The sequence below is a fragment of the Poeciliopsis prolifica genome, unplaced genomic scaffold (assembly GCF_027474105.1).
Source record: "Poeciliopsis prolifica strain line A6 unplaced genomic scaffold, Auburn_PproV2 SCAFFOLD076, whole genome shotgun sequence".
Classification (NCBI taxonomy): Eukaryota; Metazoa; Chordata; class Actinopteri; order Cyprinodontiformes; family Poeciliidae; genus Poeciliopsis; species Poeciliopsis prolifica.
The window spans coordinates 470464-486304 of NW_026562451.1; the positions used below are offsets into that span (position 1 = coordinate 470464).

General features: G+C 36.1%; 1 protein-coding gene across 2 annotated transcripts in view; it reads right to left on the reverse strand.

Annotated features, from left to right (window-relative positions):
* Positions 1-1712: 1712 nt before the first annotated feature.
* Positions 1713-15841, reverse strand: part of adgb (androglobin) — a 32758-nt gene continuing 18629 nt past the window's right edge. For both annotated transcript variants that reach the window (XM_055021498.1, XM_055021497.1), the window contains 16 exons: positions 15069-15236; positions 14652-14790; positions 14270-14404; positions 12867-12960; positions 11700-11831; positions 11150-11297; positions 10872-11059; positions 10582-10760; positions 9456-9529; positions 8842-8953; positions 6449-6603; positions 6031-6186; positions 5829-5904; positions 5636-5738; positions 2819-3002; positions 1713-2669 (listed from right to left, as the gene is read on the reverse strand). In XM_055021498.1, the coding sequence (XP_054877473.1) occupies positions 2514-2669; positions 2819-3002; positions 5636-5738; positions 5829-5904; positions 6031-6186; positions 6449-6603; positions 8842-8953; positions 9456-9529; positions 10582-10760; positions 10872-11059; positions 11150-11297; positions 11700-11831; positions 12867-12960; positions 14270-14404; positions 14652-14790; positions 15069-15236 (2199 nt within the window). In that variant the 3' untranslated portion in view covers positions 1713-2513. The remainder of the gene's footprint in view (positions 2670-2818; positions 3003-5635; positions 5739-5828; positions 5905-6030; positions 6187-6448; positions 6604-8841; positions 8954-9455; positions 9530-10581; positions 10761-10871; positions 11060-11149; positions 11298-11699; positions 11832-12866; positions 12961-14269; positions 14405-14651; positions 14791-15068; positions 15237-15841) is intronic.

Consider the following 15841-nt stretch of genomic DNA (forward strand, 5'->3'; position numbering starts at 1 on the left):
CAACGCATTTGCATCAAACCTCAAGCCAACAGCTGCCAATTAACACACAGCCTCTCCGCTAATACACACACGTCACTGCCACTTAGAGAGACAGAAGATCTCTCTCTCTCTCATAGCAGGCAAAATGCTGCAGCATGCAAACACTCATGAAAACAAGATTTAGGTGCAGGGTGGACATAACGGACTGGCTAATTGTTTTCAACAGGAGCAGTGAGCTGGGGAAAACGAGAGCGCTGCAGACATGCACCAAGCAAGATTTTCAGCATTTGTTTTGTCGTGCAGTTACAGTAGACAGGTAAAAAAAAAAAAACTGTGGTTGACTCAGTAAGCTCTGACACACAGCTCATAACAATCCTCACATGCCAACACTACTGCAGGTAGCTGCAGATAAAGAGAGGTCAAACTTCCGTGCATGGGTACATATGTATTCAAACTACGCTAAAATTTGAAGCAATGCAATCTTTATAACACTTTTTTGTGTGCACTTGAAGTCATCCACCTTAAAAAGCCTCAACTTTTTGTTGGGAATAATCTGTGCACTGTCAGACACACAATTCAGAAGCTCTGAATGAGAATAGCAGTGGAACTGTGGGAAAATAAAGATAACTCTGCTCTATTACGCACATGCCATACAAATACATACACAGCATAATCCAAACATAACCTTCAGACAACAAGTGAATAAGTAGCAGACATGTTAATGACAATTTATTAATGAAGGTAGCCACTAGATGGCATCATCCTTCCTTTCATTTCCAATTTTCATTCTCATTTGTCAGCCGAATCTGTTAAAGAAAACCCGCATGCACTCTAAATACTAAACAGACCACTAATATTAATTTGCTTCACTTAAAAAATAAGGGAAAAAATATATTTGTTATGAAGTCATTAGAGGCTCTGCTTGACCCTTTAATAGCCGTGTGTGATTGTGTCCATGTTTAATTTTGGGTTTTTTTTAAGTTCTGCATAGCTTTTAACAGACATGTAATTTCTGTCTCTAGATGTCTAAAACCAGCAGACAGCAAACCCCAAAATTCTTGAAGCTGTATTTGCAGTTAAAGGTGAATATGCAAACTACTGATCCATACAGGGATGATGTTCACTTTCTAATTATGGACTACTTTGACATTTACAGTTTTAATCTGCTAAAATGTTTAAAAGTCTTGGGGGTGTGAATACTTTTATAAGGTTTTGAAAATGCAACACATTCACCCTGAGGTTTTCTCTGCCATATTTTTCTCAAGCCTCACATTATCTTGCAGAATGTGACTGTGCCAAGTTTCAGAGAGACTACAGTTTATCTACTGACCAATCAATCAGTGGCACTCAGCTTGTGGGAGGTCTGCTGTATTCAACAAGACTCGAGTCAGACAGTCAATACAATGACCTTCATCCAAACAAAAGATTAGCCGAATCTGATAGGCACACTAGGCATTCTGGCAGACTCAAAAGAAAAACAAGGGGATCCAAAGAAGAAATCAAAGCTACTAAGAGCTTTTTTTTCCTGTTTGTAAATGAAAGTGAGGTTTAACAAGCTTCACCAGACATGTTGATGTAATGTAAAATATTTTGTATTTTAGAATTAAAAAAAAAAAAAACTTATTACTTATGGTAATACTGTCTCAATCTTGGATAGTTATTCATGACAAAATCCAGAACAAGAGCTGAAGATGATTTGGGTAGAAAAATATTAGAATTATGCATTATAAACTTTATTCATGCTAAATTATTAAATACAAGTTGAAAAAAATATGTTGTTACAATAAAAACTTTCAGATGAATAAAAGTATAATTGAAAAGTTAATTTAGTTCAGTAACTCCACTCAAAATGTGAAACTCATAAATATGGCATAATTTTAGATGGTAAATTTGGATGGATAAAGCCTACAGCTAATGAAAACCTAAAAACTAGTTCATCAGAAAAATTAACATTCTCGAAGTCTGGAGTAAGAAAGTAAAATGAGAGACACAGACTCATTGATACAGATGACTTGAAGGTCACCAGTAAAGTCTCCTGGACTTCCTCAATATCTCAGCATAGGCACAGGATGAACACCTTGATGCTGAGGTACCACACTGCACTCAGAAAAACTAAGTCCATTCACATATTAAGTACATATAAAGAGCAGGCCAACATTTCTTTATCAAAAAATTACAAAATTACATTTTCTAAGAAACAATTTTGGGGGGGTTTCAACACCTGCAAGCTAAAATAACCAGATTTAACAGAATTTCTAATATTTTGTGTAATGAAAGTTCTACTTTTTGAGTTGAATTATTCAAATAAATTCACCTTCCAATGATAATCAAATCGCTGCACCCGCATACCATAACAAACATCCATAAACAACTGCAGAATGCAGTTTAAGTAAAGTTTAAAGTCATAAAATAGTATAAATGTGCAACAAAACCTCTAGTTTGGCACTGTGCCATAAAGAACAGACAACAAATAAAATTAGGATTCTTCAGTAAACTCGTTGAGCTGAACCGAGATTGAAGATCAAAGTCACTGATTACTTCTTCTTTTTGCCTTTCTTGCCAGATGAAGGAGTGGGTGGAGCTGGCATCTCAGCCTCCTCCTGAGCTGGTTTCACTTCTTGCTCCTTTATCAGCGATAGCAGACGGTTGCAAAATTCTTTGTAATCTTCAGATAATTTCTCGCTGGTCTCCTACACACAAAATGGAAGCAGAGAGAAACAAATGATTGGAAGATGTCAAACCAGTGATAGATGTAGTAAACTTAGCTCATTATTGTTTTTTTTTTTGTTGTTGTTTTTTTCAAATAATTACAGATGACACTTGTATTCATTTCACTGACCAGCACTTTCTCATACGTCTCAAGGTGACGCTTCTTTAGCTCATATTGTTCCATCATGTGCTGCCTGTAGTGCTCCATAATGCTTTCACGGGCCATCCGGTAGTTGTGGATCTTGTCATAAAGCTTCGCCTCCCTGGCCTCCTCTCCCTTTGGGTCCAATAGCTCTGGAATATCTTTCTGGCGTCTGCATCCAAGCAGAAAGCCTTATTGAAAACATTGCAAGCACGTATGTGTGCATCACAATTAACAGACATGTTCACGTTTCACATCTTTCAGAGATGTAACCTTTCAGAATGAACATTCATGAGTAAGTAGCACATTTTGGCTCAAATGTATTCATTGACAGTGCACGGCAAAACGTTTTTTAATGTGACATTGTCCAAACTCCAGAGGCTGAGTCCTTCATGTCCAAAAAAAAGCTCAAATTGTACAATAGTTTTCTCTACAGCACGTGTCAAACTCAAGGCACGTGTCAATCCAGCATGCCCTGATTTGGTCCCCGCAATTGAGGCTGTGCACTTTATTTTCATGTGACATCAAGTCACTATTTCTTATTTTGGCATATCAAAAATTATTTTATATGCATCTAATCCTGAAATTATGAAGAAACAAAAAATGTGTTGCTTTTGCTTTGTATAGTGCATGCCATTTGGATCAATATTATGGAAATTTCAGCGTTTAAAAAGACTGATTTTTTTATTTTTTTGTAACATAATTAAAGATTACTTGACCAGCTGAGGATAAAAATTCTATGAGTCTGATAAAAAGTGGAACTGCCATCAATTGGAGCTGCTCCACCATTCACCATGCAAAGGTCAGTGCATTTTCATTAGTGCAGGCACAGTGTCTGAATAGTGGGTCATTGTTGCCATATTGAAGTGTCATTTGGGTAATTTTCATTGCATCAGCATGTGATGGATATGTCTTGTATAATGTCTCAAGGTTCATTAAATGACACAATAGCCAGTTTTAGCTGGACTGAAATGGTTCTCAAAATGTATACTGTGTTTTTAATTTTGTGCAGAGCAACCAAAAGTGGAACCATTAACACTTCCGTTGTAATTTAGAGTTGTACTTTAGATATGTACAGCTGAATTACCCAGAAATAAAACTAAGTAGAAAAGCAAGGAAAGAGGGCAGTCTTCTATTGATAGGCAAATATACGGATGAGTTACATTAGCATATTTATAGATCCTTATTTACAGAATGTGGAAAAGATGTGGAATTATATGTCCATCTGTGAACAAGAAGTGACAAGGAGCATTAATACGAAAAGGACAGATTGAAGATTTGAAAGGGGAAAAAAATAAGTGCAAATTAGCTAATTACACAGACAGCTGTGGTTCATGGAGGAAAAAACTGCAGGTAAGATCTCAGGAGCAACACAGTAAATTTCAAAGATGTACAAAGGACAAAGCTTACAAGTAGACACAGGCAGGGCAGCAGAAAAGAAACTGAAGAGACATTAAATACACAGGAAATGTGTGGAAACCATTCATAATCAGGGAGAAGCTGAACAGCTGAGGAAAATGCTGAGCAGGGAACAGAGGGAAGGTGGCGCTAAAACAAACTGGACACAGAGGAAGCAGAATCAAAACCCAACACACACCAACAAACCATGACATCTATAATTTAATGGCTGACTTACAGTTGTGAAAAAATAGGAAACCCAATTAAAGTTCTGCAAATAGTGGGACAACACTGTATAGCATAAGTAGTACATGGATAACTTTAGGACTGCATTTTTACTTGATTTAATTTACTTTGAATTGTTCAAATTACTAAAATAACTGAACATTTTAATGACATCCTCATTTATTCACATCAAATTTATTGAGCACGCTATAAATGTTTTTTCCCATGCAAATGGCTATTTTAACCTGAGGGGAGGAGAAAGTCAGCAAAGGTAAATGAGCAAAAGCCTTCTTGTATCTTTGTCACGGTGTGAGAAATTGCTTAAGTCTGAATTAGTATAACACAGTGTCCTGTCGCACAAATATGTACGATTTGTGCACCGCTGGTTTCAACCGATGCCTCTCAAGGACCACTGCTTTGGATCACTATCTTTTCTAAAATTGCTGGAAAAGGTGTCTCCAGTCATACGTGCCTGGACATAGTAACACACCTGGTCACACACACTTGCAAGTGTCACAAGAGGATAAGAAAGGTGACTGAAAAAGGGCACATCTCTTTGGAGCAACGAACTCGTTGGGGTTCGAAAATAGCTCTCTAATTAACAGACCCAAATATTATCTCATTTGTCCTGTAGAGGGATGGACAATGGGAGAGCTGAAGAGAGGGAATGAAAGAAGGCATGTGGGAGATCCAGTGGGAACTCAGGTGAAGACTTTACTCTTAAAAATACTGACTATGACTAACGGCAATATTCATCTAATTTAAGGTGTTATTTGAAGGTTGAGACTAATCACACATAGTAAATGTGGAAAAATAACAAAGCTAGGACCAAGCTGTGTGAATAACCACCACTCTTTAGTTGATTCATAAGCAATTATTCAAAACTTGCCCTCTGGACAGGATGTACTGCCCTTTCAAGATGTGGAAAAGTCAAGGGACATCTTTCTTCACTGCACTAATAAGAGCTAAGTTCACTTAAGGGAAATTACTCAAAGTTTTTTGGGTAGCTTTTAATCCACTCTTTGTTACAAAAATGCATGTTTCTACAATGCATTACGTAACCTGGAACATCAATGTCTAAACACAAAATATCCCTCTCTAAAATGAAGTCTTAGTACATCTGCAACTGCAAGTAGAAACAGTGTGAGCTGCAATCGAGAAGCAAAAAGAGCGAAAGCAGACCTGAACAAATGACTGAACCGTGAGTACAGATCTGGCGTAGCTGGGGTGATCATTTCACTGCTGGATGGCCTGGGCTGGATAACTTGATCAGAGACCGGTGAAGCTGCAAAGAATTAAATCATTTTATTTAAAAGAATAGAAGACAAAAACGCTAAATAAATCATTTTAAGTCTTTGTAGAATAATGCCATTACTTCTTTCAGGTGAAGCAGGTTGACCACCTTCCAGTTGCTTAACTTGTTTGAGGAACTGGAGGCGAGACTGAGAAGCCTACAACAACAGAACATCGTCTCTCTAGCAGTCCATATGTATGAGCAAATAATGCATATTTTCATTTGTGGTAGGAATTAAAATTATCACTGGATTTGAAATCTCTCTCTGGGTTATCTGGGCTACCTTTTCAAAACGCCCTGGATCGGTCATTTCCCAGGCTTTCTTCATAGATTTAATCTGGTCAATTCTCTCTGTATCTCTTTTTACTTCAATTCTCTCTGGGCTGCTCTGGTCAATGGCGACACGCAGTGTGTAATTTGGCTTAGTCAGGTCCAGGTTCTATGCAGAGGTACAAACACAAACAAGATAAAGATCATGCTCACCTCAACAAGCACAAACTGAAGGTCATTGTTCTGCTATTTATAATGCTTTTTTTAAATTAGAAATTAATTCTAGTTATGTTATATTACTAGTAATTAAGTTAAACAGTAACAATTGTCAGACAACCTTCTTCTACCTCACAGATTTAAAATGAATAAATATGATCTGCCCAACATTGTGACTATTTTGTTGGCTTAAGATAAATTTTGTGATACATTACCGATTCTTGCTTGGAAACAGATATGGAGACAGTACTCTTTCCTCTGTGCCTCTCAGCTTCACCTTTTCGGCTCGATTTTTGTGTTTCAGGCCTGGTACCATTCTGGCCTGATATGCCGATTCTAGACGAAGACTTAATATCTCCAGGCTTGAACACTGAGTGTTAAAGAGAGTAGGAAAACATTTTTTTTTTTTTATTTTGCCTGATGTCATTTGAACATTAGCTTAAGAACAAGCAGTCCAAGAAAATGCTTCGAAGCTTTAGAAAATAGAAATATTTTACAACAGGTTGGACTGTTTTGCAAACCCTTTTAATTCAATGTTAAACTGTTATTTTTACATTTTACAATTTTTGTTTGCTCTTTTTCAATGAGATATTCTAAGATGAAAAGAAGCAGCAGCATTTAAAAAAGTCATTTTCATTTCCTAATAAAAATAGTTTTTCAGTCTTGTTTAAACAAGTAAAGGAGAATGACTAACATGTGTTGTGCAATCACATGTATGCTAGATGGCACTGTTGCACTTCAAAAGCTAAAACTAACTGTCTTCCAAGTTTCAATGCAGTGAATCCTAGAATTTTAATCATCATTTAGCTGTCTTGACATTCTCTTTTTGAAGTACTTTGATAAATTCTCCTATGGCTGTAGAAATTTGTTGCTCTTATTGTATCTAAATATATGTGCATTGTTGCAAAATAAATATAACTGTGGGTTTGTTAAAGCATTAGTTTCAGCTAAAATTGTGTTTTCATGGTAAAAGTTCCAGAGTCCTCAGTAAGTGCAATTATTGTTGGTGGCTGTTTTAATGGAGAATAAAGAATACATAGTTGACACATAATATTGTGTATGTGCCAAACACAGTGCAGTGTTTTAATTGCATCATGTTAGATAACTTGTAAATTAGGCTTAAAAGCTTTGCATGGCATGCACTACATGTGTATTTGTGTAGCGTGATGGGAGCATGATCAAGGGCACAGTTCCACCACTGAGACAGAGTTAAACTGGGTGAAATTAATCCAGTCTTCTGCTTGGATATTTCCCTGGGCACCAGGGGGCAAGAGCCAACTTCATTTGACATCCCATTGACCCATTTCTACAAAATTATCTGAAGAACACAGGAGGTTTTTGAGGACTGACCCCTTCATAGACATATGAACAAACTCAGTGACAAAATGCTGAACATTCTTGATAGGACAAGTAATAGTGATATTGTGTCTAATCATTTAGCGATTTAAATCAAACAACAAAGAAATTGTGATGATACATCATAAGTTGCGTCAATACTATTTTTGGGGTAGTATTAACTTCTTACACAAAATACAAATATTTTATGATATATTACAAGGGATATAATATTGAAATATGCTCTCATATTTAGCATATTTTAAGATGATAAGCTGAGTTGAGAAAAGGTAGTAGATCCCACTCTTTGAACAAATAATAAAATACATATATTTTAGCGTTGCTCATAAGCATAGTTGTACCTTGTACTGCAAGTCATACTGGAAACAAATGTATTCAGTTTATCTAATTTAACATCCATCCGTTGTCTAAATGGGTGACATCAAATGTCAATTGAAATCAGATGTCGACACAGACTTTAGAAAATTACTCTCTTTTTCACCTTACATTTTATCTGATGTTTATTTAGAGAAAAGTTGTCAAGTTTTATGCTTGTAAGGTGTATGAAACTTTTACTTCTGCTTGCTAATGCATTAAGGGACAGAGACCATAAATATTCAGGAAAAAAAGCCTACAAACCTAATGCAGTTATGCCTGATCTGAGAGGAAGTGTGAGCAAAAAGTCTAGCAAATTGTGTAAACCGTGTGGAACAAAACCTAAAATGTCTGACCCGAGGCAAACAATTTAAAAGCAATTCTACTAAAATCAAACAAAATGTATATAAATTTAAAACTTTAAAGGAAGGAATATGTTTGTCTGTATTTACCAAGGAGGCATATTTATTCTGGAATAGTTTCTAACGCAGCTAAAAAAATTTTTTATATATTTTTATTAAGAGTATGTGAACATCACATTTCAACTGGAAATGGAAGCAAAATTGTCAAGTGTAACAAACGCAGTCAGAATTCAATGACAGCAAATTGGCCTTTTTCCACAGGCAATCATACATACTCTTCCCATGCTGATCTGTTTCACAGCAACACAGCTGCACTCAATGAATTTTCTTCAAACTGTTCAAAGGATTATATTCAATTTAAACCAATATCTTTTCTTTTTTCTTTCCAACTGATCTTATCTAATGGTTAAAATTAGAAACCCAGATCCAAGTTCAGATCAAGATTCACTTGAGTGATTTGCCGTTCTGGCCATGCTAGGGGCTATTGAGAATAGCTGTTTGGTGTGGCATCTACATACTTTTTAAGTAGTATGTACCTCTGATTTCATTCTTCTTCATTTCTTGTAGCATATGGACAAATTCCAGCTGGTTTTCATCCAAATGCCAGGTTCTACAGAGCATCTCTGCTTGCACCACATACTTATGATCCTGGGAAACACAAATAAGCAAAGATTCACATAAAAATATAGCATTGCAATATATAAACAAAGAATTTCACACACTACAAAAAAGATGCATAGATATATGCAGCATACAGCAAAATAAGCATAAACATATGATACAGTAAAAAAGATGCTTTAAAGCACAAGATTTAACTTTAGCTATTCCGTATTTTGACAAAATCTCATAGGGAGCAAAAACAAAGACCCGGTTAGTTAACATTAAATCATGAATGTGAAAGGAAAAAAACGTTTCAGAACTTGAGAGCCACATTTTTTTTTCTCCACTGGAGGGGAGAAAATTTCTTTATTTGTACAGGCATGCACTTTAAGCAAAAGTATGCTATTACTTTTGGCAGTATAGTGTATGTTTTGGTGAATGTAAATCAATATGTGTGAGCATTCTTACAAATCAGTATGCAGTAAGTAAAACTGATATGGACGGCAGAAACTAACTAGGTGAGAGGGACAAGCATAGAACGTCTTTGTACCGGAATGGAGTCAGAGGGCAGGTCTGATTTTTCAGCTACAGCTTCTACGCTTTGTCGCCTTCCCCTCTTGGAGGCTGTAACACAATATTCACATCAGTTTATATCTGAAGTAGAAATTGATGAAGCACAATAGTTGACCATAGCAACATATTCATTCAACAAGTGTGAGTCTCCATTTGGGTCTTTTTTTAAAGTGCAGCTACACACATAGCTAGTTGGTTTGCAGTTGTGACATAATTAATTTTAATTGGCGGGGTGAATAGCACAATCAAGTAACTATGTTACCTTCAGTTGTTATAAAAGTTATATATTTTAAGTATAACCCAAAAGAAATTTGACTTTGTAATTTAACACCTTAAAATTGGGCCTCTATCTCTTTAAGAAAGGACTGCTCTTTAACACTACGCCCTCATCTATTAACCTTCTAGGAGCATTTTTAACAGTGTTGCTCTAAGAAGTAGCTAATATAATGAGCTCAGCAAATGTGCAGTTCCACCAGGTGTTTGCTAATTGCTGCTGGCTAGTCTGAAGGAGCTGAGTGGAGGAGTCACAGGGGAGGGCTGCTCTATGAGGCAGAAACTTCAAAGATTGTAAACTGCAGCTCTGAGGAGGAGCTTAGTCCTCGGTTCCCCCAAGTGTTTTACACAGCTGAATGGTTGCCACGGGATATTAAAGGATTTCTCAAGCATGCATTAAAGAATCAAAAGAATCAATGCAGCACTCCAGGTATGTTTTTGATGAGGGAATATCACTAGAACATGCTGTGAAGTTTAAAAAAAAGGTTATTTTACATAATACTGCTCTTTTAAACATATATATAACTTCAACCCTGATCTGTTTGCTAGTTTCCTTTGTCTCCATGAAGATGTTTATTTGCTAATGTGGGCTTTATTAGGTGTATGAGTGTAGAAAACGCAAGTCACACTATGCTTTTCAGTCAATTTTATATGCATCACTTTAGGATGTTTAAATCTCAAATGAAACTCTGATCTCTTTACACTCGCCAAAAGACATTAAAAGCATATAAATATATTTGAGACATTTTAACTTTCGGCCACACGAAGAACTTGAATCAAATTTTTTTTCTCATAATACAAAAGATTTGAACAAAAAGTACTGAACTTACCCAACTGTTGACCTTTGTTTGCCTTGAAGAAGAATACAGGTAGTACAACGAAGCCCCTCCCAGTGATGCCAGCCATCTCCTCCTCTTTGTCCAGAACAGACAAATGTATCAAAACGTTTTGGTCAGAAGTTTCAAACTGAATTGTGCCCATACCATCTGCCATCACCTGAACACTGTAACTGAAAGAAATTTTCAGAAAATCAGAGTTATTTTTTAGTTTCAGACGAGTATTACCTTTGGCCTGTCCATACTTTCTTAAACTGTTAGTTTAACATAATTTCTCTTCTCACCGACATATAAGATTTTTGTCGCTTGGAATGTAATAATCTTGGAATTGCTTCACTGAGAACGCATTGAGAGGAACTTCACGGCTCAGTTTTGGAAGTGGTTCTTTTAAACCGATCAACCGCATCTTCCATTTGCTATCACTGAGATAGCATCCAGGTTTAACCACCTCTGCAACAAACGTATAACCAAGCTGCAAAACAAAAATTAAGAATGTAAATATAACAAAAGATTTTCTGGTGCTTTGAGGAGGAAGGTAGAACAAATCTATGTATCCACAGACCTTATTGGGTTTATAAACATGGGGCAGCACTTTGATCATCTCGATTTCCTCTCCCGTGTCATTGTTAACAACATGCAGACAACAGTTAGGAACTGGAGAGAAGATCGTCGGTACCAGCAGCATCTCCGTTGGAACAATGAATATTTCTCTATATAAACAACAACTTCTGCTGTTGAGTAATTATTTTAAAAGACAAAATTTAGAGATGCAACAAGAAATTGCCCTCCAACCAGAATTGGCCAATGTTTGAGCTTGACTTGACACTGATTGGTGATTGATTGATCTTTTTGTGTATCAGTCTTGGTGACTTTAAAGACTGGCAGGGATTACATAAGAATGACACATTGGTTTATTTAGGAAGTGAAAAATTATCTGGTAAAATTACACTTTCAGCAGGTAACGTGAAGCCTACCAAAACATTTGACTGTATTGTCATTGTGGTGGCTTGTCAGAGTGATTTTGAATTACCTAACATATAAGACATATTAAAGGTTGATAGAAAACTGTTAAATTTACAAACCTAGCCTTTAAAATATAATTGTTCTCTAACCTGAAGACCAAAGTCCAGGACTGGTTTGTGTCCAGGAAAGAGACGGTATAATCAGCAAAGGCGATTCTGGACGATTCATCCTCCAGACAGGAGTACAGTTCTCGTTCCTCCCCTAAATTATCAATAATGTATCTGGGCAGGAAAGACAGAAATCAGAACATACTTAAAAACTCAAAGAAATGTTCATCAACACAATTTCTAAAAATTTATTCTCAGAATAAATCAATTTTTACACCTTAGCAGAAAGTGAATGAAAGTTTCTAAGTATAGCACATGAATAAAAAGCTACTCTGGAGAGGAGGAGATGGCGTTTTGTTGTCTCTCAGTGTGGAGTAGATGCTTCTGTCAGCTAAGACAAGCACATGCTTAAAGGTTGACAACAGCCAAAAAAATGCCCCCTCTGTCCTCCATACACACATCGACTGAGCTTTCAGTGTTCATGCACATATATACATCCCCGGGCAGCGGGTCATTCGACAGACGCTGCAAGCTGATTGGTACAGGGTGAGTATAAACAGCAGATGGTACCACTGGGAAAAGATGGAACACAATGTGGAAAATACTCCCTGCATGGCCCCCACAGGCTGCCACAACCAGGAGAGGGAGCAAACTCTGGGTATGCGGTAGATTAGAGGCAAAGTATATGATCACACAATCTACACAATATTCACAAAAAACTGAAGCTGGAATGATGCTACATTTTCTCTAATGTTGGTAATTGTCTCCAAATTTTTACAGATACAAAAGTCAAGCATTGATGCATATCTCAGTAAATTGGAGTAACCTATGCGTTTCCATAAAACTAGTTTAAAAGTGTATTTAAAAATTACAACCTTAAAGCAGGTATTAAACATTATTTTCAGTAACCTACATTATTATTATTATTAATATTATTATTATTATTATATGTGTTATTTTTATTAGTCAGAAGTAATTTAATCTTCCAGGAAGTAAATAATTATGTTTTCCCAAGCTATAAGCAGAAAGTCATCATAATTAACAGAAATAGAGGCTTGAAAACATCCATCTGTTTGAAATTAATTAATGTAATAAACACTTATGGAATTTAGTTAAATAAACTTGTCAATAACATACAGAATTTAATTAAATGTCATTGTATCTCTATTCCTCATAATGTTTCACATTATAAAAATCTGTCTAATTTACCGTAGCAACAAGGCAGAATGTTTTGCTGCATCTGCTTCAATCTTTGGCCACATATCTAAAAGGATTTTGGAAGCACGGACGTTTTCTTTTCTTCCTGAATGACATAAGAGCACACACACACAAAAACAAGTAAGAAAAGCAGCTGCTATTAAGGCTGAAATACAATAGATGTTTATGCAAAACACAAACCATTGTTATTGATGAGCTAGTTCAATCAGGGCCACAGAAATTGGAAATCAGACTCATTTTGCCAGTCTGTGGGTTTTTTCATTTTTTTATTCATTTTTAGTCCCTTTAGAAATATTCTTATTCTTATAAAAATTAGATATTTAATTTCAGCAATAAACTTGGCCAGAGTCTCAAAATCATATGACATGACACAGTCCAGCATTTATTGGAACTGGTAATTGGGATGGATGGGGGTCAAGAAAATGGCAAACAAATCTTCAAAGACCACTTTTGGCAACTACATAACCACTAGATTAAATTGAAATTTTGTTTGTTGTTCTGGTAACTGAATGTCTACTGTCAGGTGAAGTGGAGGATTTATGACAGATTCTTACACTTCTGTAACGATCTGGTTAAGTTTTTGCCAGTACCATGCCTCATACTGTTTTATCCAAGACTCCAATGTTATTTCCATGGCCCCTTATGTGGTCACCTTTTCAAATTAAATGTCGTAAAGCCCAGTTCACACTACATGATTTTTTGCCCCGATTTTGCCTTTATGACAATCTTAGAACGTTCCGAGTTCTAAGATTGTCACTTCCGACAATTGTAACCAATCATCCTGTAGTGTGTGGTGTGTTACGACTGATCGGGTCCAGTCGGTGGAACGTCAGGACCATTTACCATGCTACAGTGAATGAAATGTGCTTAATTAGATCTCATAAAACCATAAGTAAAACTTTATCCTTATTCGGAGCAGCATGCTATTGGATTGTCTTTTTTTTTTTTAAATGAAAGATAATTATAAAATTATTGCACAGAGTAGGCTACATCTGGTTGAGAAGCGTATTCCAATCTTTGGTTGAAATGGCGCATTTGATTTTATTCTGCAGTTATAATACAATTTTAAACAATACAATAAGTTTCAATTAAAGGAGTTGGAATACGTTACAGCAGTCCAGACACTCAGGACCTGTGACAATGACATTTAACCTTAGCGTGGCTATTGATCTGTGTATTAATGTATGATCATGTGAGAGCAGCTATCTAAATGTCTTTCTGTATTTCCTCATTTACAGAGCTCTTTATCTTGGTGTCTTGGTAAAAATGGAGGTCCTGCACTATTGGCTCTTCTGCTTCACAGCTCAGTTTAATAAATCAGGAAAAATTTAACAAAGGGTGAAAATGTAAGCTACTCTCCATTAAAGGCATGTTTCTCATATATTTATACATACCTTTACCAGGTTTTGAGGCTTTAAGTGCCCGTCGCACCAAATACCCTTTTAATCGAGCTTGCAGAGTTGTGACTGCCTGGATTTCTTTCTCTGTTGGCTCCCTGTCTTCCCATACTTCACAGATCTTTGGAATTGCTAGAAACAGGACGATGAGAGAAACAAACCAAGATGTTAAAATTATAGAAAAAGAAAAAAAAAGTTGAAATGCTACATTCTGAAATGGTTTCCCTCAAGCAGATCTGGATTTAGGAGTAAATCCACAGATTATAGCAAATATAACAACTGCTACAAATATAAGCTGCAAGACAGCATGCCATAATTGTGAATTACAAATATATGCAAATGTATACATTTTATTTGTCAACATAAATATGAGACCTACGGGTAGAAGGTGATACTTCTATGTCGGGGGCCCAAATTGAGGGGTCGGCAGTGAGGGCTTGAAGTGCAAAGTACTCCTGTGCTGTCAGCTTTCTGCCCAGGGCCTCACGAAACATGTGGCATACTGCCAAGTTAAACAGCTATGTTTCCAGCAAACAAACGCAAAGAAAGAAATACATACATGAATGAGTGAAAAAAACAGACTTTGCACAATTACAGTTACGAGAATGTTGAGAAAGTTCATAGACCAAAAAGACACGTTTATATTAGCTGTGACAGTCAAAGTCCCATCACCAAATCTGTTTTTACAGCATAGCACTTTTAGCTAGTTTCTCTGCATCATCCATAATTATTTGCTGCACAAGAAGATAATTGCTGCATGGCATTATGTTCATGTCGCATGATGATCACAAGTTACCTTTTGGTGTTTTCTTGTCCCAGTTTTGGAAATGATACTTCGGGGGAAATAAATCTTTTCCAGAGTTTTTCTGAGTGACGGGAGCTTATGATCATCAGCAAAGGAAGCAACCACACGGGATAAAGCTCTGAATATGGTCAAAGCCTGCTCATTGAAGCGAACACTTTCCTGTTAAGACAAGACGATAGTATATGTTTTTATTTACTGCTGCCAGTTCAACAAAACTAAAATTGATGCAATTGATACAGAAATGTAGCAGAAAAAAAGAAGTTTAAACTGTAAACTGTGCTGGCAAACAAAAAAAAATAAATAAATCAGCAATAGAGAGACTAATATGAAATGTGAAGAAAAGTATATAGACAGATGTACACCTTTAAAAGCTGGAGGGGTAAAAAGAAAAGTAATTCCAATAGAGAAAATATTTCAAAAGAAAGCGTTTATATTAGTAAATGTTTAAAGAAAAAAAGTGGAAATAATGTTTCAAATTCCACTGATTATATCTCTGTTTCATAATTAGTTTTCTGACAAAAAATACAAAATATTGTTCGAAAACGTGTTCTTTAGTTCAGCAACAAAATACTGTTTTACGCTTGGACAACTAGACAAACACAAGATTTGTTCATTTATTTTCATCAACTCCCCCACTACTGAACTCCTTCAGCTAGGTACATAAAAGGATATTTCTATTCTTCTGAATTTTTTGGTTACACAGTTTTCTTATCCAACAGGTCAAATGTACACACATCAGAAATAAACTGATACAGTCAGTGGAT